The sequence below is a fragment of the Balaenoptera physalus genome (assembly GCF_965194825.1).
Source record: "Balaenoptera physalus genome assembly, chromosome: 3".
Classification (NCBI taxonomy): Eukaryota; Metazoa; Chordata; class Mammalia; order Artiodactyla; family Balaenopteridae; genus Balaenoptera; species Balaenoptera physalus.
Genome location: NC_138890.1, coordinates 6838816 through 6866118, shown reverse-complemented (window position 1 = coordinate 6866118; position 27303 = coordinate 6838816). Strand labels below are relative to the sequence as shown.

Here is a 27303-nt window from a genome sequence, read left to right as displayed (position 1 = left end):
CAGATGTGGGAGGGTCTTCCCTGTTGTGATTGGAGGAGGTATTCTAGAAGTTCTTAAGTCCTTAAGGGAAGGGGCATAATCAGATCTGTGGGCTTTTTCCTCCCCAAGAGAATTCTGTCGACTTCATGGAGCACTGTTAACTCTTAAGACATAGAGATAAAAGGGGGCAGAGGAACCAGTCTGGAAAACATTGGAATCTTCCAGGTGGGACATGCTACAGGCCACAACTTGGGCACATTACATGCAACTTACAATAATGTTGCCTTACAGTGCACAATAATGTTTGCTTCACACTATTTCTAATGATAAAATAATGTAAAAGGATGCATTTCATGAAGCTAAATAGTTGTTTGATTTAAAAGGCTCTTCCAGAAAGACAGATACCATATGATATCACTTATATGTGGAATCTAAAATATGACACAAATGAACCTATCTACGAAACAGAAACAGACATAGAGAACAGGCTTGTGGTTGCCAAGGGGGAGGGGGAGGGGGGAGGGATGGATTGGGAGTTTGGGGTTAGCAGATGCAAACTAGTATATATAGAATGGATGAACAACAAGGTCCTGCTGTATAGCACAGGGAACTATATTCAATATCCTGTGATAAACCATAATGGAAAAGAATATAAAAAAGAATATGTACATGTATAACTGAATCACTTTGCTGTACAGCAGAAATGAACACAACAATGTAAATCAACTATACTTCAATAAAATAAATTTTTTTTAAAAAAGGCTCTTCTTTTGGTTGCCAAGGTTCCAAGTGGAAGTCACTTGGTGTGTGCATGTAGGTGAGAGAGCAAAAGTCCCTTTGATCCATGAGATTAGCCATGTGCAGGGGTGATGCTTCAGCTACATACATCATTTTTTTAAAAATATTTATTTACTTTAGCTGCGCTGGGTCTTAGTTGTGGCACGTGGGATCTTTAGTTGCGGCATGCAGACTTAGTTGCAGCATGTGGACGTCTTAGTTGCAGCCTGCGAACTCTTAGTTTCAGCATGCTGACTCTTAGTTGCGGCATGCACGCAGGATCTAGTTCCCGGACTAGGGATCGAACCCTGGCCCCCTGCATTGGGAGCATGGAGTCTTACCCACTGGACCACCAGGGAAGTCCCCATACATCATTTTTGTTTGTACTTGACAGTTTAATTTTTCTCAGTTACACAGGTAATGTGTGGATATGTTGTTTAACATTAAAATAATTCAGGAAACTGTAGAGTAAAAATGTCAACATTTCCCTTCATGTTTCCCCTGCCAAGTGCACATGAAACAGTGTCATGTTCTTCTCCAGAGGGCCCCAGTGTTACCAATGTAGGTATGTCTTTGCAGTTTTTTTTTTAATTGTAGTAAACTATATGTAACATAAAATTTACCTTTTAACCTTTTTTGAGGGTACTTTTCAGTAGCACTAAGTACATAATACATTGTTGTGCGGTCATCACCGCCATCCATCTCCAGAACTTTTTCATTTTCCCAAACTGAAACTGTCCCCATTAAACAATAACTCCCCAGAACCGTAACTCCCAGTCCCTGGCACCCTCTGTTTTACTTTCTTTCTCTATGAAGTTGACTGTTACCTACATACCTCAGATAAGTGGAATCATACAACATTTGTCCTTTGGTGTCCAGCTTATTTCACTTAACATAATGTATTCAAAATTCTTCCACGTTGTAGCACGTGTCAGAATTTCATTCCTTTATAAGGGTGAATAATATTCCATTGTAAGTATACACATTTTGTTTATCCATTCATCTGTTGATGGACATTTGGGCTGTTTCTATCTTTCATCTATTGTGAATAATGCTGCTATGAATATTAGTGTGCAAATATCTGTTCGGCTTTGTTTTCAATTCTTTTGGGTGTGTATACCCAGAAATAGAATTGCTGGATCTCTGTTAAGGTAACTCTGGTTAAGGGTTGTGAGGAACCGCCACACTTTTCTACAGTGGCTGCATCATTTCACATTCCCACAAGGGTTCCAGTTTCTCCACTTCCTCTCCAACACTTGTTATTTCATTTCTCCTTTCTCTCTTTCCCTCTTTCCCCCTTCCTCTTTCCCTCCCTCCCTCCCTCCCTTCCTCCCTCATGCCATCCTAACGGGTATGAAGTGGTATCTCATGATGGTTCTGATTTGCATTTTCCTAATGATTACTGATGTTGAGCATCTTTTTGTGTGCTTATTGGCCATTTATATATTATCTTTGGAGAAATGTTTATTCAAAGCCTTCGCCTCGGGGCTTCCCTGGTGGCGCAGTGGTTAAGAATCTGCCTGCCAATATAGGGGACCCAGGTTCGAGCCCTGGTCCGGGAAGATCCCACATGCCGCTGAGCAACTAAGCCCGTGTGCCACAACTACTGAGCCTGTGCTCTAGAGCCCGTGTGCCACAACTACTGAACCTGTGCTCTAGAGCCCGTGAGCCACAACTACTGAGCCTGCGTGCCACAACTACCGAAGCTCGAGCGCCTAGAGCCTGTGCACCGCAAGGAAGAGTAGCCCCCGCTCGCCGCCACTAAAGAAAGCCCGCATGCAGCAACGAAGACCCAACACAGCCAAAAATAAATAAATAAATTTATATTAAAAAAAAAAGCCTTCACCTCGCAGTCATTTTCAATACACATATATATTTTATAAATTATGTAAATGTATTTATACTTTGTCTTCAGATCTGTGTCAGTTGTTTGGTTTTGTTTTAAACACTGTAATCATATCCCATATACAAATATCTGATAATTCTTTAGCCCCTTGCTATACTGTAACGGGATGTTTTGGTTGGTTCTAGTTTTTACCCATTATAAACAGTTTGTAGTAAACAAGCTTGAATACAGACACACATCTATTTCATCTGTCTATATCGCCACAGGTGCCAGGGTTCCTCTTGTTTACAGTCCTACAAGTTGCTGGTTTGAAGGCATAGGGATATTTAAAAATTTTATACACATAAATTCCAAATATCCCCAGCACAGCCCCAGCTGCCACGGGCCCCTGGTCATCTTTTGTCATCTGTGGCTATACAGTTTGTCTACCGGGTGCTGAGGGCAGATGGCTGCCCGAACCTGGAGCCCAGATAAGACATCCCTGGAAGCCCTCTCTCAGCCTGCTGGTCCACCACAATTTGAAGTTATTCCCCCCAGTCCCCCTCGTTCCCACGAGCCTAAGAATAGGCCTTGATATATCCTTGCAAAAAAAGCCTCTGCTCTATCAAACCTCTTTCTGAGGGAGTGTGCCTTGTGGGAGTGGCCCTGCTCCAGGAGGAAATTTCCTTTCCTTCCTGAAACCTCCAGCTGGCAGCCCCCTCGTCTTTTGCCAAGGAGTGGCGAGAGGGTGGTCAGAGGGATAGATACCCACACCCTCTGAGCTCCTGAGTTCCCTAGTGCCTGAGCTTTCATGGCGTGTACCCCTTTTAGTTTGATGGGAAAATATTTGCTATTTGTTAAATATATATGTGTAGAGTATATATGATATATACATCATTATTAATTTTCAGGTTATACAAAATATATATATTTTTGTCTCTGCCACACCTCACCTTGAACAAACCTGCCCCTCCTTAATCTTTCCCTCTCAAGCAATGGCCATTATTTACCCAGTTTATTAGTATTGTAAGGAGAGACTTGCTAATGACCCAACACTCCCACCCCAGGGTCAGGCTTTTCTTTGATCAGAAAGAGTAAACAAGGCTGGGAAGTGAGATCCGGAAGGACAGCTGTTTTCCAGGCTCAAGGGTAGGCCAGAGTTCAGTGGCCCAGGGGCATGGTGGGAGGTGGGTGGGTGGAGAGAAGCCTGATTGAAGTTTGGTGAAGTTTTGTCCAGGTTGTTGGGGGGGCGGGGACAGACGGTTTAGCTACTATTCATGAGACAGATATGGGGAATTTGGACAGTCTCTGCCTGGTCTTGTCATAGGTAAACAAAGGGGTCATCCTTGGGTCTTACCTAAGTTGTGTGGGGAAGGGTGTTTCATTGCAGGACACAAAGGGTTGGGGGGATTTCTTACCCACTGCTGTTTTCTTTTTCTTCTTCTTTTTTTTTTTTTTTTTAAAGTATATTTATTTTATTTATTTTTTTGGCTGTGCTGTGTGACATGTGGGATCTTAGGTCCCTGACCAGGGATTGAACCCATGCCCCCTGCATTGGGAACATAGAGTCTTAACCACTGGACCACCAGGGAAGTCCCATTGCTGTTTTCTAGGACCACAGGGCTCAGGTATAAAGTTCAACACTGTCAGAAATTCCCTGGTGGTCCAGTAGTTAGGACTCAGCACTTTCACTGCCATGGGCCTGGGTTCAATCCCGGGTCAGGGAACTAAGATCCCGCAAGCCATTTGGTGTGGCCCTCTCCGCCCGCAAAAAAAAAAAAAAAAAGTTCAACATTGTCAGTATAAAGGATCCAGTGATCCTCCATGGTTTCTCTACCTTGTGTTATTGGCTTTGGGTTTCCCCCATGTCCCCTTCCACCCCAGTCTAATTCCCTAGCAAATCCTTTGATGTTTCCTCTGATATGTATACCATACTAATCACTTAGAATCTCTCTGCTGCTCCTGGCCTCTTCCAAGGTGTCCTGGGCCCTGCAGCTGCCCTTCACCAGCCGCCTGCTTCTATCCTTGCCCTCCCCAGTTCTGTCCTGTGAACAGCAGCCAAAATGATCTTAAAAAAATATAAATAGGAACAGAACACTCTTCGTGCAAAACTTCCGATAAGCTAGTCATGAGGTGTAAATCCATATGCTCCTTTGCCCTCATCTTGACTCAGTTTCTGGTCCCTCTGCCCCCCTTCCCCCCCACTTTCCTCCCCGGACACCCCAGTCAGCAAGCTCTACCCACTCCCACGTGGGCCTTCTTTTTATTTTTTTGTTTCTATTTATTTCTGCTCTGATCTTTATGATTTCTTTCCTTCTATTAACTTTGGGTTTTGTTTGTTCTTCTTTCTCTAGTTCCTTTAGGTGTAAGGTTAGATTGTTTATTTGAGATTTTTCTTGTTTCCTGAGGTAGGCTTGTATTGCTATAAACTTCCCTCTTAGAACTGCTTTTGCTGTGTCCCATAGGTTTTGGATTCATCCTTTCGTTTTCATTTGTCTCTAGGTATTTTTTGATTTCCTCTTTGATTTCTTCAGTGATGTCTTGGTTATTTAGTAACGTTTTGTTTAGCCTTCATTTGTTGGTGTTTTATACGTTTTTTTCCCTGTAATTGATTTCTAATCTCATAGCATTGTGGTCAGAAAAGATGCTTGATATGATTTCAATTTTCTTAAATTTACTGAGGCTTGATTTGTGACCCAAGATGTGATCTATCCTGGAGAATGTTCCATGCACACTTGAGAAGAAAGTGTATTCTGTTGTTTTTGGATGGAATGTCCTATAAATATCAATTAAATCTATCTGGTCTATTGTGTCATTTAAAGCTTGTGTTTCCTTGTTAATTTTCTGTTTGGATGACCTGTCCATTGGTGTAAGTGAGGTGTTAAGGTCCCCCACTATTATTGTGTTACTGTCGATTTCCTCTTTTATAGCTGTTAGCAGTTGCCTTATGTATTGAGGTGCTCCTATGTTGGGTGTATATATATTTATAATTGTTATATCTTCTTCTTGGATTGATCCCTTGATCATTATGTAGTGTCTTCCTTGTCTCTTGTAACATTCTTTATTTTAAAGTCTATTTTATCTGATATGAGTATTGCTACTCCAGCTTTCTTTTGATTTCCATCTGCATGCAATATCTTTTTCCATCCCCTCACTTTCAGTCTGTATGTGTCCCTAGGTCTGAAGTGGGTCTCTTGTAGACAGCATATATATGGGTCTTGTTTTTGTATCCATTCAGCGAGCCTGTGTCTTTTGGTTGGACCATTTAATCCATTCACATTTAAGGCAATTATCAATATGTATGTTCCTATTACCATTGTTATGGGTTTGTTTTTGTAGGTCCTTTTCTTCTCTTGTGTTTCCCACTTAGAGAAGTTCCTTTAGCATTTGTTGTAGAGCTGGTTTGGTGATGCTGAATTCTCTTAGCTTTTGCTTGTCTGTAAAACTTTTGATTTCTCTGTCAAATCTGAATGCGAGGGCTTCCCTGGTGGCGCAGTGGTTGAGAATCTGCCTGCTAATGCAGGGGACACGGGTTCGAGCCCTGGTCTGGGAGGATCCCACATGCCGCGGAGCGGCTGGGCCCATGAGCCACAATTACTGAGCCTGCGCGTCTGGAGCCTGTGCTCCACAGCAAGAGAGGCCACAATAATGAGAGGCCCGCGCACCGCGATGAAGAGTGGCCCCCGCTTGCTGCAACTAGAGAAAGCCCTCGCACAGAAACGAAGACCCAATACAGCCATAAATAAATAAATTAATTAAAAAAAAATCTGAATGAGATCCTTGCCGGGTAGATAGAGTAATCTTGGTTGTAGGTTCTTCCTTTTCATCACTTTAAATATATCATGCCACTCCCTTCTTGCTTGTAGAATTTCTGCTGAGAAATCAGCTGTTAACCTTATAGGAGTTCCCTTGTATGTTATTTGTCATTTTTCCCTTGTTGCTTTCAATAATTTTTCTTTGTCTTTAATTTTTGTCAGTTTTATTACTATGTGTCTTGGTGTGTTTCTCCTTGGGTTTATCCTGCCTGGGACTCTCTGTGCTTCCTGGACTTGGGTGGCTATTTCCTTTCCCATGTTAGGGAAGTTTTCGACTATACTCTCTTCAAATATTTTCTCGGGTCCTTTCTCTCTCTCTTCTCCCTCTGGGACCCCTATAATGAGAATGTTGTTGTGTTTAATGTTGTCCCAGAGGTCTCGTAGGCTGTCTTCATTTCTTTTCATTCTTTTTTCTTTATTCTGTTACATGGCAGTGAATTCCACCATTCTGTCTTCCAGGTCACTTATCCGTTGTTCTGCCTCAGTTATTCTGCAATTGATTCCTTCTAGTGTATTTTTCATTTCAGTTATTGTATTGTTCATCTCTGTTTGTTTGTTCTTTAATTCTTCTAGGTCTTTGTTAAACATTTCTTGCATCTTCTTGATCTTTGCCTCCATTCTTTTCCCGAGGTCCTGTATCATCTTCACTATCATTATTCTGAATTCTTTTTCTGGGAGGTTGCCTATCTCCACTTCATTTAGTTTTTCTGGGGTTTTATCTTGTTCCTTCATCTGGTACATAGCCCTCTGCCTTTTCATCTTGTCTGTCTCTCTGTGAATGTGGTTTTTGTTCCACAGGCTGCAGAATTGTAGTTCTTCTTGCTTCTGCTGTCTGCCCTCTCCCACATGGGCCTTCTTCCCCCTTGAGCCCCCTCCTGGAGGTAGATCATGCCCTGGCCACTATTTTCCTGAGACCCTCTTCCTCCAGGGCTTCCAAAGGCCAGGACAAGGTGGGAGTGAGTCCTAGGAGCCCCTGAGTCTGCTTGTGTCAGGGTCGGTGCCTTTTAGGGTTTGAGATACTTGGGGGATAATATTGCATTATTCCTTGTTTCCTCCCTCCCTCCCACCCTCCCTTCCTCTCTCTCTTTCTCTCTCTTTCTTCCTCCCTTCCTCCCTTTCTTTCTGTCTTTTTTTGCCAGGCTGCACAGCTTGTGGTATCTTAGTTCCCCGACCAGGGGTTGAACCCGGGCCCTTGGCAGTAAAAGCTCAGAGTCCTAACCACAGGACCACCAGGGAATTCCCCTCCTTGTTTTCGACTTATACGACTTGCAAAACTGTTCTGAAGCTTGAGTACCCTCAACAGTCACAGGAGTTTACTAGCCTTCCCCATGGGCAGCAAGGCCCACAGGCCTCTTTTCCGATTGTGAGAGAGACAGGACCTCCCTGGCCTTTCAGGAAATCTGCCTGCAGGTGGGTGGGCTTGTGCTTTGCTTCTTGCAAGGTCTTGTGAAGCAGCGTCCAGGCTTGTGCGGGGTGGAATCTAGGCATGGCCCATCTCTCATGGCCCCTGTCTTGTCCTCTAGCTGTGCCTGCTCAAGACCCCACCTGTCGCCAGGAGGGGAACATGGAGGAGGAAGGGGTGGCTCCAGAGCTGCTGACCACCTGGTCACAGGTAACCAGATATCCCCCTATGTCCAACGTGGCATCTCCCTTCCCTGAGTGTGGGTGGCCTGGAGCCTCAAACCTCACCGGGACTTGTCCCCATGCTTCCTCTAATTGTGGCTAAGGGACTTCCTGGAGAATGCTCTCATTGCCTCAGTATTTATGAATTTTTTTCAGTATACTCACTTGTGGGCTGTGACAGAAAACCAAGAAAGGCTATGAGACCACTTTGTCTCAGGAACTCTTGGGAACATCACTCATTCATTTACTAAGTATTCCTCCCAGGCCGCTGGGAGCTCAGTGCTGTGTGGCGCCTGAGTGAGGGGACCCAGGCTGGATGGGTTCACAGTCTAGTTGGAAAGTTCAACTGTTCACTGAAGAACTAATACACCTATGGGGCTGGAAGGGATTGCTGAGGGCGAGCTCACCTTCCTGTCTGAACTTCCCAAGCGTCAGTGCCCAGGCAATGTCCTCCTCACACCCTGCCCTCCTGGGACACTGTTGGAGATGAGCCTTAGCTGAGCCCGAATGTGTGATGTTTCAGGACCCGGTGACCTTCCAGGAAGTAGCGGTGGACTTCTCCCAGGAGGAGTGGGCCCTGCTGGCCCCCCGTCAGAAAATCCTGTACCGAGACGTGATGCTGGAGAACTACAGGAACCTGGCCTCCGTGGGTGAGTGAGGTTGGCCTCATCTCTTCATTTATTGGTTTTTGCTGCAAACCTTTCTCCGGCATCTGCTATGTTGCAGGAACTGTTCTTGCTCTTGGGAAGAGAGTGACACAGAAGGAGATGTGGCCCACCCTTAAGAAGTGACACTGTAGGGAATTCCCTGGCGGTCCAGTGCTTAGGACTCTGCGCTTTCACTGCCAAGGGCCTGGGTTCGATCCCTGGTCGGGGAACTAAGATCCTGGAAGCCTCATGACACGGTCCCCCAGCCCCCAAAAAAAGCAGTGACGTTGTAGAGTGGGGGTGAGCACACTTTTCCTTAAGGGGACAGAGAGGAAATATTTTCAGCTTAGTGGGCCCTCGGGTCTCTTGCAACTTCTCAATGCTGCCGCTGTAGTGCCGAAGCCACCGCAGATGGTACATAAACAAATGTACCATCTGCGGAGTGTGTTCCAATAAAATTTGACTTTCAGAAGCAGGTGGTTAACCCCTGGGCTGCAGTCACCAGCCCCTAGTCTAGTGTCTCCCTCTTGAGAGTGAAGATTCATCCATTACACTGACTTAGTTTTCTTCATGATTGGAAGCTTCCATGCTCCTGAAGTGTGTCTCTGAGCTTGGGTCTGAGGATCCCTGATCCCTGTAGGGCATGATGGGTAGTTTAGAGTTTGGGGTCCTGGGTACCATCATGTTACTGCTCGTGGGTTCACACATGCCCATTTGCCGAAAGTGTCGGCCCTACTCTGGGCGGGGGGGGAGCTCCTGTTTCCGTCCCTGCACTGCCCCCACCTAATGTGTCTTTCCCCACGTGCCAGGGTATCATCTCCGTAAACCCAGCCTGCTCACCCAGGAGGAGCTGAGGACCAAGAAGAGGAGAGTTCTCCAAGACACCTGTGCAGGTGAGCCCTGGGCAAGAGGAGCCCTTTTTAGGGAGTTTCTCAAATGTCATCTTTGTCTAAGAAATTATCTCCGGCCACTTGGGGTGAGTTTCCCCTCGAAGCTTCTGCTTCCCTTCCTCTCCTTTCCTTCTCTCTTTTCTTTCTTCCCACCTTTTTTTAAAATTGAAGTGTAGTTGATTCACAATATTGTATTAGTTTCAGGTGTACAGCAAAGTGATTTGGTTATACATATATGTATATATCTATATTCTTTTTTGTGTTTCAATTCTTTTCCATTATAGGTTATTACAAGATGCCGAATATAGCTCCCTGTGCTGTGCAGTGAATCCTTGTTGTTTCTCCCACGTCTGCTCTTAGAAAAAGCTCTGTTCTGCTTTCTTTTTTTTTTAAATTCATTTTTATTGGGGTATAGTTGATTTACAATGTTGTGTTGGTCTCTGTTGTACAGCAAAGTGAATCAGTTATACATATACATATATCCACTCTTTTTTAGATTCTTTTCCCATATAGGTCAGTACAGAGTACTGAGTACTGCTTCCTCTTTCCAGAACATTTCCAGGTGTGCTACTTGCCCATTTTCCCACTGTCTTCACACTTTGCTTGCATGATATAGTGCCCTGTCTCAGACTATTAGCAGCCGTCTCATTTTTAACAAAATTGTTTCTTAGCCAGTCACTTTGCCATTTCCACCCCTTGTTCACATCCTTGTCGAATTCTACACATTGCTGAAATCCTTGGAGTCTGTCTTTAACTGCTGGTGCATTCTTTCCCGTCACATTGCCTTCTCATGTTTAGGGTCAGTATATGAAAAAATCTATGTGGGCCTGGCTTTTTTTTTTTTTTTTTTTTTTTTAAATCACCTTTATCTCACCATTTATTTCTCCAGGAACTTAAGTGTTTTTTCCTCCGATTCATTTCAGACCAGAATTCTCAACTTAAAACCAAAGAGACCACTGCCAAGTGGAATAAAGTTTGGGAAAAACCATTTACCGGCAGGAAAGGGGTAAGGCTCACGAGGGCTCATTGCTGGTTCTCTGCAGGAGGGAATTGCCATGAGATAGAACAGCACAACAACCTGGCGAGACATGGGGTCAGTCAGTGGCCTTCACCCAAGAGAAGTCGTGTCTCAGGAGAGAGTCTTGGGGTGTCATGAATTTGGGGAACATTCTAAACTGATTTCCATATTGATTCATGGAGAGGTCCCACAAGTAAGCAGGTCCATAAATAAGACTTAGAATTGACACAGGATTCAGTTTTTGTTTTAAACAACTATCAGAAAAAAAAATTCTGTACCTAAGAAGGCTTATGAATGTGGCCATGATGGAACCTTGTGGCCGAGGATTCCCTCTACTCAATTTGTGTGCTCTGAAAGTGGTAGCAACTTCTAAGGTAGGAATCTGCCTTCTTTACTGTACACACTTTCTATGGGGGAGAATTCCCACGAGTGCAGTGAAAGTGAGAAAACCTTTAGTTACCACTTATCCCTTAATCAACAGGCACCAACTCAACCTGGAGAGAAACCCCATGAACACAGTCTGTGTGGAAAAGCCATCAGAAGGAATCCTGACCTTATTTTGCCCAAGAGGAATTACACAGGAATGAAATGCAGCGAACGTAAAGAACATGGGAAAGCGTTTAGTTATCCTTCATCCCTTGGGATCCACATGCGATCTCACGCTGGTGAGAAACCCTACGAATGTTCTCAGTGTGGGAAAGCTTTCAGTCGCTGCTCGTCTCTTAGGACACACGAGCAAACTCACACTGGAGAGAAACCACGTAAGTGTACCCAGTGTGGGAAATTCTTGAGATCCAGCTCGAGCCTCGCCATACACAAGAGGATGCACACTTGGGAGAAACCATACGAATGCAGTGACTGTGGGAAGGCCTTCATCAGGAGCAGTGACCTGACTATGCATAAGAGAGTACACACCGGGGAGAAACGCCATCTGTGCAGTGACTGCAGCAAAACCTTTAGCAGGAAGTTCCATCTGACGGTGCACATGAGAACCCATACTGGGGTGAAGCCCCGCCAATTCAGGGACTGCGGAAAAACCTTCGATAGGAGTTGTAAAGCGACTGCCCACAAGAGGGTACACACAGGGGGGAAGATGTAGCAGTGCAACGACTGTGGGGAACTTTCCAGTAGTCACTCATCACATAGGAAACGTGAGAACTCACAGTAAAGACAAGTGTAGGAGTGCAAGCAGGGAAAGCCTCATCCATCTCACATGAGAGCAACTCTGTGAATATCTTCAGTATAGGGAAGTCTTCTGCTGGGACTTAAACTACTGCACGAGGAAATTCAGAGTGGCAGAGAAACCGTATAAATGTGAAGAAAGTGGGATTGCTTTTATCAGGGCCCTATCCTGAGGTTGGAAATCTAGCTCATTAATTTTCAGTCTGTGTTTTTGAATATAAGCATTTAAGGCCATAGATATCCCTCTAACTACCCCATTTGGCTATATTACATGAGTTTTGAGCTAAGGTTTTTTTTGTTTTTTTTTTAAAATTTATTTATTTATTTATTATTTTGGCTGCGTTGGGTCCTCGTTGCTGTGCGTGGGCTTTCTCTAGTTGCAGCGAGCGGGGGCTACTCCTCGTTGTGGTGCACGGGCTTCTCTTGTTGCCGAGCACAGGCTCTAGAGCGCGCGGGCCTCAGCAGATGCGGCACGTGGGCTCAGTAGTTGTGGCTCGCGGGGTCTAGGGGCACGGGTTTAGTTGCTCCGCGGCATGTGGGATCCTCCCGGACCAGGGATTGAACCCGCATCCCCCGCATTGGCAGGCGGACTCCTAACCACTGCGCCACCAGGGAAGCCCCGAGCTAAGGTTTTTAAAATTTTGGTTTAGTTCTAAATATCATCTGATATCTCTGTTAGATCTATTTTAACTCACAGTGTCACGTTACTTTTTAAGCCTGTCAAGATGCTACTTCATTAGAATTTCACCCAAACTCTCTCCTTCCCCCAAATCCTATAATATCCATGTGTCTTCCTTGGTTTGGTGGGACACCCCGAGGTTCCTCACGTATGTGGTCTACCTGGTTGCAACAAGCTGGTAAACCTGACTTTGTCAGACTATAGGTTTTGTCCCTGGTGGTCTTTGGCTGATTGTGTTGGGCCAGTAACCTGTACTCGTAAATACTACAGGTCTCTCATCTTGTAAAATGTTTCTAAAATATCCTTCTAAAATGTCTTCTAAAATATTTTCCTATCCATTATTGGTTTTTATATGTGGTGTCAGGAGGGGCCCAATTTAATTTTTCCCCTACAGAACTGATTTTCCTAGAACTCTAATCAGAAAGCCAGGTCCCATAAGTAGTTTGTGTGTGTGTTTTTGTGTTTCTGGGCCTTCCATGCAGTTCTGGTCAGGTTATTAGTCCTGCATCAATATAGCACCATCTTTAATAACGTTATGCCTAATTTTTTTTAATATCTGAGAGGCAGGTTCCTACAACTTGTTCTTCTTCAAGAGTGGCATGTCTCTTCTGTGCCTTTTATGTCTCCGTATAAGCTTGGAGAATTTCACAAAAAATCACATTGGTATCATGCCTGGAATTGCATTGAATCAGTACTGGTGGAATCAACATCTTTATGTTATTAAATCTTTCAGGCCATGAACTCAGTATCTGCATTTATTGAGGCATTCTTTAGTATCTTTTAGTAAAGTTTTATATATTTTCCTATGAAGGTCTGGCACATTTAGTGTCAGATGTCTTCCTAGGCACTTCATATTTTATCACATTTTATCATTCTAAATGCTAATATATTAAGAATGTAATTTTTCTTTGTAAACATATATTCTTAATGTTTTTGAATGCTAGAGATAAATGTTTATTAAGAATTCTACTAAATTTTGTTGAACATTTCCGAATAGACTTGTAAACATAGTACTTTCCTTTTCAACGGGCAGTACTTTGAAAAGCCAAAATACAGTAAGAGAACACAATGTGAATCAACGTTAGTTCAAAATCTTTACATCTTTAACCACGTAATTTATGTTCAAAGTCAGTAGATGAACTCCAGGAAATGGAAGTGTGTGCTGATTGATGAATCACAGTATTTTATAGTTAAATATCTTTGTTCTTTTTATATACCCTATTTCCATGAACAAAAAAGAAATCTTTAAATACAGTTTTCATGTAGGCAATCGTTTCTTTGAATTTCTCTTAAAAACGATGTTTAATTTTATAATTCTGTCTCATAACTTACTTTCCACATAAAATGCACCATTTGAAATGTATAGGTTGGTGAGCTTTGAGCAGTGTATACACCCCTATAATCACTACCCCAATCAGGATATAAAATATTTCCATCACCCCAGAAAGCATAACATACTGATTTTGCCCAACATTAACAAAGCTGTAAACTGTGGAAATGGAAATGCTTTTGTCTTCCAGAATAGAAGCAGCAATTTGACAGGAGAAAAGAAGGTGGTGGGGTGAGGGGATTCCCTGGCAGTCCAGTGGTTAGGACTCCTAGCTTCCACTGCAGGGGGCCCAGGTTCCATCCCTGGTCTGGGAACTAAGATCCTGCAAGCCGCCTAGCGGCCAAAAAACAAAACAAAACAAAACAAAACCAACCTGACATTAAGCCTGGGCAGTTTAACCCTAGCAAACAGCCTAGTAGGCATGTAAGCTGTTTTCCCTCTTCACGCATGCCCACATCACATGATCTGGTAGGCCAGTTTCCTTCCCAGTGCTCCAATCAAGAGCTTTGTACAGAACTCTAAACACCTTAAAGCAGTTGCATTGGGGGTTAATTTGCAGGGCAGATTTACTGTTCTAGGTCAGGTCAGCCTGATATACTTTTCTTAGCCCTCCAAAACAGTAGTTTAACTCTGTATTTTGTGCAGATTTTTAAACTTAATATTTAAGACAGGGGTCTGCAAGCTTTTTCGATAAACGGAGAGATAGTAAGTATTTTAGGCTTGGTGGGCCAGATGGTCTCTGTTGCAACTACTCAGCTCTGCCGTGTGGCACAAAAGTGGCCACAGAAAATACATAAATAAATGGGTGTGGCTGTACACCAACATAATTGTATTTACAGAAACAGAAGACACGCTGGCCGATCCTTCTTTTAAGGCAAAGAGTTTGCATTAAGAAAGTGGAGAGGGACTTCGCTGGTGGCGCAGTGATTAAAACTCTGTGCTCCCAATTCAGGGGGCCCAGGTTCGATCCCACGTGCATGCCGCAACTAAGAGTTCGCATGCCACAACTAAGGAGCCCATGTGCCGCAACTAAGGAGTTGGCAAGGCGCAACTAAGACCCAGCACAACTGAATAAATAAATAAGTGGAGAAAGGAGGCTCATGTTTTCCAAAAGCACTTCACCTTATTGGCTTTTTTTTTTTTTTTTTTTAAACACATATACAACTTTGAAGTATGGACACTGGATCCTCAATATTTAAAAAATCTGGAATTCCTTGGCCGTCCAGTTGTTAGGACTTGGTGCTCTCACTGCAGGGGCCTTGGTTGGGGAACTAAGATCCCACAAGCTGCAGCAGCACAGCCAAAAGGAAAAAAAAATCTAAAAAATAATAATTTCTATTGACAAACATGGATCTTGAGGGAAAAGGGGAACCAGGGAAATGCAGCTTCCAAAATTCAGGAAACATACATTGCTGCTGGGAACGTAAAATGATGTGGTCATAATGAAAAACCATTTGACCCCAAGAGAAATAAAAAGATATGTCCACACAAAGAGTTGCACACAAATGTTCATAACATGTTTCATAATAGCCAAAAAGGGAAACTCCAAAAGTTTCCCTTTTGGGAACTGGAGAATGGATAAACAAAATGTAGTTATCCATACAGTGAAATATTATTTGGCGATAAAAAGAAATGAAGTCCTGATACACGCTGCAACGTGGATGAACCTTGCAAAACATGATGCTCAGTGAATGCAACCAGTCACAAAGGACCACAGACCGTATGATCCCATTTGTGACATATGCAGAATAGGCAAAGCCGTAGAAACAGAAAGTAGGTTATTGTTTCTGGTGGGGGAACCCGATTAACTAAGCAGGCATAAGGGATCTTATTGGGTTGATGGAAATGTTCTACAACCGGTTCATGTTGATACTTGCACAACACTATAAGTCAACTAAAAATCATTTGAACTGTACATTTCAAATGGGTGAGTTTTACGGTATGTAAGTTATATCTCACTAAAGCTGTTATAAAAGGTGCTTCCATTATGCATTCTTTTTGATAAATCTAGCCACAGTCTCCATTGTGGCAGGATATACCCATAATACTCAGTTTTGAAGTCATCCTTGGAATTGTGGCGTTCCTCATAGATGCCAGTCTCAGTCTGTTTTCTCAAAAGCTAGCATCCAGTTAATGAATCCTTTTTGGACTGAATGATCTAAAGAGCGTAACACTCTTTAACTCATTTATTGGGGGTTCAGGTGGGGTATTTATTTATCTCGGCAATGTCATCTTCTCTTTCAGGGCCTTCCTCTTTTTACTCCGTAGTTTCCATGCTGCACTTTTTAATTTGGTTCTTTTCCTTGTGTTCTTTAGAAGTCTGTTTGGACATTTTGTGAGACGTGGAATGGTTTCCTTTCCTAGGCTCTGAATACTTTAAACTATATCAGGGTATAAGGTTTCTGGAGAAGGCCTAGAGGTATATGTCTCTTGCTGGTCCTCATAGAGAATTTTCTTTGTGTGTTGAGTTTGACTGTAGCAAAGTTACTACACTTCTATCTAATAACTGATGCATAGATCTTTTGTGGATTTCTATAGATAATCATATCTATAAATACAGACAGATTTCCTTTGCTCCTTTTTAATCCTTACAACTTTCTTAAGCTTTTATTGCCTGTCTCTGGCTGGGGCTTGAACCATTATGACTAGGAGTGGTCTTATGCATCCGTGTCTTTTTCCTGATCTTAAAGGGCATTCTTTTCCTATTTTATCTTTTAAGTGTGGTGTCTGCTGTAACATTTTTGTACATAACTTTATCAGGATAAGACAGTTCCCTTCTCTTCCTAGGGTGTTAGTGTTCTTTCTCATGAACAGATGTTGCATTTTTATCAAATGTCTGTTCTGCATCTCCTCAGATGATAATATTTGTTCACTGATGTATTTCAAAACCCCTAGAACAATGGTAGAACCCATAGTAGGCACTCAATAAGTATTTGTTGAATGAAAGAATGAATGAATATAGGTAACTTCTCTTTTTTTTAACATGTTTGTGTGGTAAATTACTTGAACTCATTTTTCCACTGTGCTATTAACCTTGCATTCCTGGGTAACTTGACCCTCACATATTTATTACACATCATCGTTCCCAGTTTGCTAGCTAAGATTTTTGCATCTTTGAGTGAGACCAGCCTGCAAATTTTCCTTTTGTCATGCTGTTCTTTTGTTGTTGGGATATGCTGGCCCCATAAAATTAGTTGGGGAAATTCCCCCAAAGTCCATGCCTTCGCCTAGATTCACCAGTTATCAACATTTTTTTTGACAATTGTTTTGTATCTTTCTTTGCTTGTGTGTAACTTTCTTTAATGGGGGAGCCATTAGACATCAGACTTCTTTAGCATTTATCCCCAAGAACAGGGACATTGTTGAGAACGGAAAGATCTGAGGATTATCCCTACTTTCAAGCTAACTAGTTAGTCTGCCACAGTTTAATGGATGTTGGCCAAGACACCAGACTTCTTGGTCAGAGACCAAGGGCTTTATTACAGCACAGCAGGCAGCAGATGCTTCACATTCCTGTCAATTCCCCTCGACTCCCAAGTCCCACAGGGGTGACGTGAAGTGGACCAGGCGGCTGCTACGCATGCAGTGAGTTTGTGTCACAGCTGAGGAACCCCAAGCTTTTCTAATGAGCTGCAAATAAACCTGCCCAATCTTTGCCCCAGAGGGAGACCTTAACTTTATTACACTGGACAGCAAACAAACCTGCCCTGTGCTCCGAGACATAGTCCAGAACAGAGTAAGACACGTGGAAACGTGAGCTACCTGTGGAGAACTGTCTTCCGACATTTTCCTCTATAATCAAAATATCATTAACACACTTATGAAATTTAACATGGATAAAATGTTATCAGCTCACAACCTATAATCAAATTTCTTCCCATAAATATCCTTTCTTGAGGATTCGAAATATAATTTAGTTTTAAAAATTATTTTTAAAAAATCTTATGTAAGAAGCCCTGGGAAAGTAGACACTTAAATAGAGCCTTCTGACAAAAGTCACTTTATTCGACTCAAAAGAATCAGGACAGGAAGTATGCCTGCACGGAAAACCGTCATATTTTTTTTTTCACAGAAAAAGTTGTGAAAGCCTTCAGAAGCACTCATCCTTGTGTGACACGTGAGGACACATGGAGGACGGTCCTGTTAGTATAATGACTATGGATGGGCTTTCAGGGGTGGATCTTCACTTAGTATTCACCAGAGAACTTGTTCTGAGAGAGGCCATGCCAATGTTGTGAATGTGGGTTTGCCTTTATGCTGTATCCTTTTTTTCTTTTTTTAATTTATTTTTATTGAAGTATAGTTGATTTACAGAATGTTGTGTTAATTTCAGGTGTACAGCAAAGTAATTCAGTTATACATACATATATATCTGGGTTGTTTTTTTTTTTTCCGATTCTTTTCCCTTATAGGCTATTACAAAATATTGAGTATAGTTCCCTCTGCTGCATTCTTAATATGGACCCCTAGCTCATTAATTTCTTTGCGTTTCCTTTCATAATATAAATACTCAAGACCACAAAATCCCTCTAAATGCCCTCTAAGTTATTGAAAAAGTTGTGATAGGTAATCTTTTTACTTATTGTGGCTCAGTTCTAAATACTGTCTTATTTCCATTTTGACAACCTCTTAGACTTATGGGTTATTCAGGAATATGTTTTCCAGATGCAGTGCCAGGGGTTCTTAGTCGCCTTGTTTTTCATTTCCATTCTAGTTGTTTGTGGTCAGAGTCAGTGACCTGTAGAGTGTGGATTCTCTGGCATCTGTTGGGACTTTATGGCCCAGTGTAGCAGACACTGCTTGCTGCCTGTGTCCACTCTGCCCCTTCTTCTGACTCTCAGAACCTGGATTTTGCTCAACTTGTTAAATGTTTACTATAAAACAGAAAACAGAAAAACCCAGCTCTCTCTCTTAGTCTTTCTTGAAGGAATGTCCCACAGCCTTGGTAGACAGGCAGAGCCACTGGTGTGGCTTCTGGGAAAGCCATTGAAAACGGGACAGTCCCATGCTTGTTATCTTCACTCTTTGTCCTTGGTCCTTCCTCCTTCTTTCTGCCTGTAAAGTAAATACAATGCCTGGGGTTGGAAGGAGGTGACCAGTAGGCAGAAGCCACAGGCAAAGATGGCGCAGCCAGAACACGAGGCTCTTTGCTTCTCAGTGGTTTCTCTGAGTGGCTGTACCGACCCTGAACTGCTTATTTCTAGACTCATGGTACATGAGAAAAAGAAATATTCTTTTAAAAAAAAAGTCTTCATTGTACTTTCATGGTGGGGGAGCTAGCAGGAATTTTTTTTTTTATTACTCTCAGGAAATGTTTATTACTCCCAGCTGAGTAGTTTGTGCTGGTGCGGTAGTCATGAGAACCCACCCCTTGGGTATCCAACTAGGGGGCTGAGTTTGCTGGTGGCCGTGGTTGCTGACCCTCCCAGAAACCATCTCTGGGGTTGTGCTAAGACTGTTCCTAGCAGCGACTAAGCCTGGCAGGAGTAATATAGTACAAGCCCATTTGTGGGTTTGTAGGGCTCTTCCACTGATGGGCATGGTTCAAGAACCCCCCACTGGTCTGGCCCTAACTTGGCTAGACTGCGCCTCTGTCCAAGACTCTTCGGACCCAGCCTTCCTCGGCCCTTCTCCCTTCCGACTGGATCTGACAACAGATACCAAAATATCAATGGGAGTCACTGTCAAAGCTGATTCTGTGACCTACTGTCCACAAAAACCTGACTGAAATGGGTTCAGGAGAAACTAGGAGAAAAACTGGAGACAGTAAGGAGAAAGATTTTTTAGGTCTGTTTTGTTTGGGGTTATTAATAAAGCCATGCCAGTTTTCTGTCTGTTAGATAGTTCTCCATCCTTCTCATTTGAACTTTCTGTGTACTTAGATGTATCTCTTGTAAAGAGGATGTAGCTGGATCCCACTCCCACCCCAATCCAATCTGAAAATGTCTTTCAATCTGTAAACCCATTCAGTTTTTTTATTGTGATTCCTAACACACTGGATTAATCTCTACCACCTTTATAGTTATGATTTCTATTCCGCATTTTTCTTTTAAAAAATGGGAAGTAGAGAAGATTTGATGAAAATGTATAAGTACAGTTAAAAAAACCCAATAAACTTGTACCCATCAACCAAGCCAAGAGATGGAAGATTGCTCCACCTCCTTGGGTTGTTTGCAGCTTTTATCCATTATGAATAACGTTGCTGTAGACATTCTCGCACACCTCCCATTGCACATATATATGAGTTACTCTAAAAATGAATGCGCTGAGTGTAGAATCTTTATGTTCAAATTTGTTTTGTATTCTATGTGAAATGTATCTCGTTTTAATTTGTACTTTGCTGATTACTAATGAGAATGGGCATCTTTTTATATTTATTGGCTCTTTTGAGTTTCCATTTGGGAATTACCTTTACATGTTTTTGCTGATTTTTCTCTGTATCTTTGTCATTTCCCTGTGATATTTAGAAGTGTGATATCTCTGATACCAATTCTTTTTTTGTTGTAGATGTCCCTCTCTCTTTATGCTGTCTTGATGAACAGTGATTCTGAATTTTAGTTTAATGTGTTAGTCTTTCTTTTTGTTTCTCATTTAAGAAATCCTTCCCCAAACTCCGATTCTAAATATGTTCAGCTTCATTGTCTTCTTCAGCTTTTGACGTTTGGTTTCACGTTTAAATTCTCAGTCAACCTGAAATTGATTTTTGTTTGTGACAGAGTATGACAAGTTTATTGATAATGGTTTCAGATTCCACAGTGCAACTAATCTTTAAGAAATAAATGACTGCTTGTTAATTTTGGTACAGTATCAAAGACGACTATTCACAGTTATCTGAAGAGGTTGTAAAAATAGTCATCCCTTTTCCATCTACGTATCTATGCATAGCTGAAGTTCTTTAAATACTTCAATCAAAACAACATATCACAACAGATTGATTGTAAAAGGAGATATGAGAATCCAGCTGTTACTGTTAAGTAGACATTAAAGAGATATGCAAGGGACTTCCCTGGCTGTCTAGTAAAGACTGTGTGCTTCCACCGCAGGGGGCCAGGTTCGATCCCTGGTCGGGGAACTAAGATCCCACATGCTGTGTGGCGTGGCCAAAAAAAAAAAAAAGAGTAAACGGGGATTCTTGTACCATCTTTGCAACTTGTCTGCCAATCTAAAAAATGATCACAAAATTAAAAATTTCCTTAAAAAAAGAGATATACTAATGCTACTCTTCCCTCTAAATTTTTTGTTTTGGAAAATATACTTCAAAAAAATAAAGATATTTATGTTTACATGTAATGGCTTATTATTATTATTTTTAACAGATGGGTAATAATATTTTTAAAAGCTCAGTTTTAACATTATTCTTGAAGTTTAACACTGTTTAAAAAGATTTTAGCAGAGCCTTATGACATTTTATAGAAATGAAAGAAACTTATTTCAAAAGAATGGGTAAAGAGATCAAAGGAAGATTGTATGTCTAAGAATCAACTGAAAAATATTAAAATTCACAAATAAAATAATTAGAAGAATACTATATAAAAATACAAAATGCTTTTTCTATTACCTAACATTATCTCTCTTCTTTCTTTCTTCCTATCAATCATTCAATCAATCATATTAGTTAAGGAAACTCTGGCTGCTGAAACAGATAAGCCCTGAAGTCCAGTGGTAGCATTAAAGATGGTGATATGTGGATGAATTATAAATATATTTTCTGTATTCTTTATATATTCTGACTGTAGAACTGACAGGATTTTGCAGCAGATTACATGTGCGCTCTGAGGAAAAAAAAAGGAATAAAAGATGACTTCCAAGGAATTTGGCTTGTGCAACTGCAATAATGGAACTGTCATTTATTGAAATGCGGTAAGATGGAGCAGGAACAAATTTTGGGGAAAATCGTGAATCAGTTTTGGGCATCTCAAAATTAACATGACCATCACACACAGCAGTGGAGCTGTCAAGCAGGCATTTTGAGCACACTCCAAGGATTAAATAGTACCCCGAATTAATCATCATAGAATTTAGAAAAACTTTTTATTTTGAAATAATTTTAGACTCAATAGTGTTGTAACATTTCATTCAGCTGTAGCTTGCCATGGTCACTACGAAGCCATGCTAGTTTCTTTGAAAAAATAATATTATTCAAAAATTTAGAATTCATTTTATCATAACATGAAATATTTTTTTGACCAAAAGTGGATTCCCCTTATGCCCCCCTTCCTATCAACTTTTTTTTTTTTTTTTTTTTTTTGGCTGTACCACGCAGCTTGCAGGATCTTAGTTCCCCAACCAGGGACTGAACCTGAGCCCTCAGCTGTGAAAGTGCGGAGTCATAACCACTGGACCGCCAGGGAATTCCCTCAATTTCTTATTTTTAAATAGTTTAAACTTGCCATGAAGTTGAAAGAATATACTGAATTGAATACACTCAACCTGGAACCATCAATTGTTAACCCTTTGCCACAAACTGCCCCCAACCATTATCCTTTTTCCCCACTGCTTAACCATTTAAAACTACAGTAAGTTGAAGACGTTATGACAGACACTTAAATGCTTTGGTATGCATCTTCTAGGAAGAAGGGCATTCTTCTACTTAGGCACAATATTGTTACTTCACCTACAAAAATTAAAAATAGTTCAGTTATATCATCTAATACACAGGCCATATTCTTACAGAGCTGGTTATTTATTTAGTCCAGGGCCCAATCAAGGTTTACATATTACATTGGTTTTTATTGTCTCTATACACCCTTTTAATATAGAACAGTACCTTTGCCGTTTTCTTTTTCCCTCCATGACATTATTTTGAAGAATCCATGTCAATTTCTTGTGGAATATCCCACATTATGGATGTCTCATTGTTTTCTCATGGTTTCTTTTAGCTTGTTTTTTTATTACCTGCATTTCCCATAAATTGGAAATTACCTCTAGAGTGGTGGTTCTCAATGGGGGTGATTTTGCTCCCAGGGGACATTTGGCAATGTCTGGAGATGTTTTTGGCTTTCATAACTGGGGGTGCTTCTGGCATTTAGTGTACAGAGGTCAGGGATGTGGTGAAATTTTCTACAATACACAGGACACCTCCCAAAATGAAGAACTGGCTGGCCCTAAATGTCAATAGAGCTGAAGTTGAGAAACCCTGGTCTAGAGCACCACTGTCTGTGATGATGGAAATGTTCTATATCTGCACTGTTCAATATCATATCCTAAAGCCACATGTGGCTATTCAGCACTTTAAATGTGGCTAGTGTGACTGAGAAACTGAATTTTCCATTTTGACTAATTTAAAGTAAATAGTCACATGTGGCTGGTGGCTAGCTTATTGGACAGCATAGGTTTGCAGATTTAATCAGATTCAGGGTAAACATCTTTTCAAGATAGGAAGAGATGAAATAAGGAACAAAGGAACTATGTAAAACAGCCAGAAAACAGGAATATGGCATTAGTAAGTCCTTACCGTACAGGTAAATGGCTTAAATTCTCCAATCCAAAGGCACAGGGTGGCTGAATAGATAAAAAACAAGACCCAACTATATTTTACAGTATAGTTTACAAGAGACTCACCTCAGCTTTATGGACACACAGAGGCTCAAAGTGAAGGAATGGAAAAAGATGCAAATGGAAACCAAAAGATTGCAGGGAGCTATACTTATATCAGAAAAAATAGACTTTAAGTCAACAAATGTAACAAGAGACAAAGAAGATCATTATATAATGATAAAGGGGATATAACAATTGTAAATATATATACACTCAGCATCTAAATAAATTTGCTAAATATATTAAGCAAATACTAACAGATTTGAAGGGAGAAATAGACAGCAAATCAATAACAGTAAGGGACTCCAATACCCCACTTTCAACAATGGATGGGGAATTCCCTTGTCGTCCAGTGGTTAGGACTCAGTGCTTTCACAGTGGGGGCCCAGGTTCGAGCTGCACAGTGCAGCCAAAAACAAACAAACAAAAACCAGAAACAAACAAAAATGGAAAGATCATCCAGAGAAAAAAATCAGTATTTCCAGACAGAAAATATTGACCTCAAATACATTTCAGACCAAATGGCCTTAGCAGATATATAAAGATCATTTCATCCAACCAGCAGCAGAATACACATTCTTCTCAAGTGCATATGCAACATTCTCCAGGACAGATCATATGTTAGGCCACAAAATAAGTCTTAGCAAATTCAAGAAGACTTTTGAAATCATACCAAGTATCTTTTCTGAACTCAATGGTATGAAACTAGATATCAACAGGAGGAAAGCTGGAAAATTCACAAAATATGTGGAACAATCAATGAGTCAAAGAAGAAATTAAAAGGGAAATTAAAAAATACTTTTTTTGGTAATCAATAGATGTTTATTGTAGAAAACAAAGACAAACAGAAAGAGAAATAACCCACAATTCCATCAACTACGTAAACCACAATCATTTTCCTATGCACATATTTTGTAATAAAATAAGACCACATTATAATGTTTTGTAATCTGCTTTTTAAACTCATTCAGCTGTCCACGTATTTAAATATTTTTTTCAGGACATCATTTTTAGTAGTTGCACTGTATTTCTTCACATGAATAAACTATATTTTAAGCAATGCTCTGTTGTTAGAGACTTGTTTCCAATCTTTCTTGCTACTGATGCAATACTATAATGAATATCCTTGTAGTTAAATCTTTTGCAAGTCTACTGTATCTTTTCCATAAGATAAATACCTTTATTTAAGTGGCATTGCTGAACCAAAGATATTCACATTTTAGGATTTTCTTACTTCTTACTTGACGTATAAGACCTGATAATAACAAACCCTAACATTACTGTATGTAAAAAAATCTTGAAATAAACAAAAATCGAAACACAACATACCAAAACGTATGAGATGCAGCAAAGCAGTTATAAGAAGAAGTTTATAGCAATGAATACCTATATTAAGAAAAAAAGATCTCAAATCAAAAACCTAACTTTGAAAAAAAAAATTTTACGGGGAGGAGTCAAGATGGCAGAATAGGAGGATGCAGAATTCGTTACTCCTAACAAGTACATCAAGAATACATCTACAGGGACTTCCCTGGTGGAGCAGTGGCTGAGAATCTGCCTGCCAATGCAGGGGACACGGGTTCGAGCCCTGGTCCAGGAAGATCCCACATGCCATGGAGCAACTAAGCCCATGCACCACAACTACTGAGCCTGCGTGCCACAACTACTGAAGCCCGCACGCGTAGAGGCTTTGCTCTGCAACAAGAGAAGCCCGTGCACCGCAACAAAGAGTAGTCCCTGCTCACCACAACTAGAGTAAGCCCGCGCACAGCAATGAAGACCCAACACAGACAAAAATAAATAAATAAATTTATATATATATAAAAAAAGAATACATCTACAGGGCTTCCCTGATGATGCAGTGATTAAGAATCCGCCTGCCAATGCAGGAGACATGGGTTCGGGCCCTGGTCCGGGAAGATCCCACATGCCACAGAGCAACTAAGCCCGTGCGCCACAACTACTGAGCCTGCATTCTAGAGCCCGTGAGGCACAACTACTGAGCCCGTGTGCCACAACTACTGAAGCCCGTGCTAGAGCCCGTGCTCCCAACAAAAGAAGCCACCACAATGAGAAACCTGTGCACCACAACGAAGAGTAGCCCCTGCTCGCCGCAACTAGAGAAAAGCCCGTGTGCAGCAATGAAGACCCAACGCAGCCAAAAATTAAAAAAAAAAAAAAAGAATACATCCATAGGAACTCCCCTGGCGGTCCGGTAGTTAAGACTTTGCCTTCCAATGCAGGCGGTGTGGGTTCGATCCCTGGTCAGGGAGCTAAGATCCCACTTGCCTTGGCGCCAAAAAAAAAAAAAAAAAAACCCAAAACATAAAACAGAAGCAACATTGTAACATATTCAATAAAGACTTTAAAAATGGTCCACATCAAAAAAAAAAAAGATTACATCTACAAATGGAACAATTCTCACAAAAAACCTAACTTGCACCTCAAGGTACTAGAAAAAGAATAACAAACTAAGCCCAAAGTTAAGAGAAGGAAGGAGATAACAAAGATCAGAGCAGAAATAAATAAATGGAGAACAGGAAAACAATAGAAAATATCAATGAAACTAAGGGTTTTTTTTTTTTTTTTTTGGCCATACCGCAGGGCTTGCATGGGATCTTAGTTTCCCGACCAGGGAGGGATTGAACCCGGGCCCTCAGCAGTGAGAGCACAGAGTCTTACCCACTGGACCGCCAGGGAATTCCAAGAGTTGTTTTTTTTAAAAGATAATATTGACAAACCTTTAGCTAGACTTACCAAGAAAAAGAGACACGATTCAAATAAATAAAATTATACATGAAAGAGGAGACATTACAATTGATATCACAGAAATAAAAAGGATTGGAAGAGATTAATATTAACAATTATATGCCAACAAACTGGACAACCTAGAAGAAAATGTTAAACTCTTAGAAACATACAACCTAGGGAATTGCCTGGCGATCCACTGGTTAAGACTCCACACTCTCACTGCCAAGGGCCTGGGTTTAATCCCTCCCTGGTCGGGAAACTAAGATCCCACACAAGCTGTGCAGTGTGGCCAAAAAAAATGAAACAAACATAGAACCTATGAAGACTGAACCATGAAGAAATAAATTCTGAATAGACCAATTATGAATAAGCAGATTGAGTCGGTAACTGAGAATCTCTCAACAAAGAAAAGCCAAGGACCAGATAGCTTCACAGGTGAATTCTACCAAACATTTGAAGAATTAACACCGGTTCTTTTCAAACTCTCTGAAAAAATTGAAGAGGGAATGCTTCCAAATTCATGTTATGAGGCCAGCCTTATCTGGATACCAAGGTCAAACAAACAGCACATAGTAGCAGAGGTCAAAGTGCCATCACACCAGCAGGCAATGGTGTCTGCCAGGGCGCCTCAGCCTGCCATCTAGTGAATCCACTTAGTAAGCCAAGAGCAGTCTAGTGGCATCTCTTTCTCATCTGGGGCAAACAGTCCTGCTCACTGCCCCATTTGTTTTACTCATATTACCTTGGGTGAAGTATCATGGAACCACATGCAGACTGAGAGAGAAACCAGAAAGAGTTTTATACTTTTGTTATATTTGCAGTTCCCCAGGGAAAAGATAGCACTTCATGCAGGGCCACTCAGTGTAAGCACTGGGGTTAGTCACAAGGCAGAGGAAGGGAGGAGAACTGTGGGCAAGCACCTTTACCGTGGTTTCCATGGGAAGGAACGGGCAAGGCAGAGTAAACAGGTTTAGGATTAGCCAGCTATATGTGAAAGTGGATCCTCCACGAAATTTATGTTCAGGGACTTCCCTGGAGGTCCAGTGATTAAAACACCATGCTTCCACTGCAGGGGGCACGGGTCTGATCCCTGGTTGGGGAAGTAAGATCCTGTATGCCCCACGGCTTGGCCAAAAAAAAAAAAAAAAAAAAAAAAAAAGCTAAAACTACAGAACTCTTAGAAGAAAACATAAGGGAAAAGCTTCATGACATTGGTTTGGCAATGATTTCTTGGATACAACATTAAAAGC

At 41.3% G+C, this 27303-nt stretch overlaps 1 protein-coding gene and 1 long non-coding RNA gene across 6 annotated transcripts in view; one reads left to right on the top strand and one right to left on the bottom strand.

Annotated features, from left to right (window-relative positions):
* The window catches only part of LOC309658360 (uncharacterized protein), a 40818-nt gene extending 14457 nt beyond the window's left edge, over positions 1-26361 (top strand). For 4 of the 5 annotated variants that reach the window (XM_082456839.1, XM_082456836.1, XM_082456837.1 and 1 more), the window contains exons 3-7: positions 7920-8008; positions 8543-8669; positions 9476-9559; positions 10480-10562; positions 11056-26361. In XM_082456839.1, the coding sequence (XP_082312965.1) occupies positions 7961-8008; positions 8543-8669; positions 9476-9559; positions 10480-10562; positions 11056-11673 (960 nt within the window). In that variant the 5' untranslated portion in view covers positions 7920-7960 and the 3' untranslated portion in view covers positions 11674-26361. The remainder of the gene's footprint in view (positions 1-7919; positions 8009-8542; positions 8670-9475; positions 9560-10479; positions 10563-11055) is intronic. The other variant, XM_082456840.1, reaches the window with a different exon arrangement.
* LOC309658378 overlaps positions 1-27303 on the bottom strand; it is a 201766-nt gene that overhangs the window by 132669 nt on the left and 41794 nt on the right. The window lies entirely within an intron of this gene.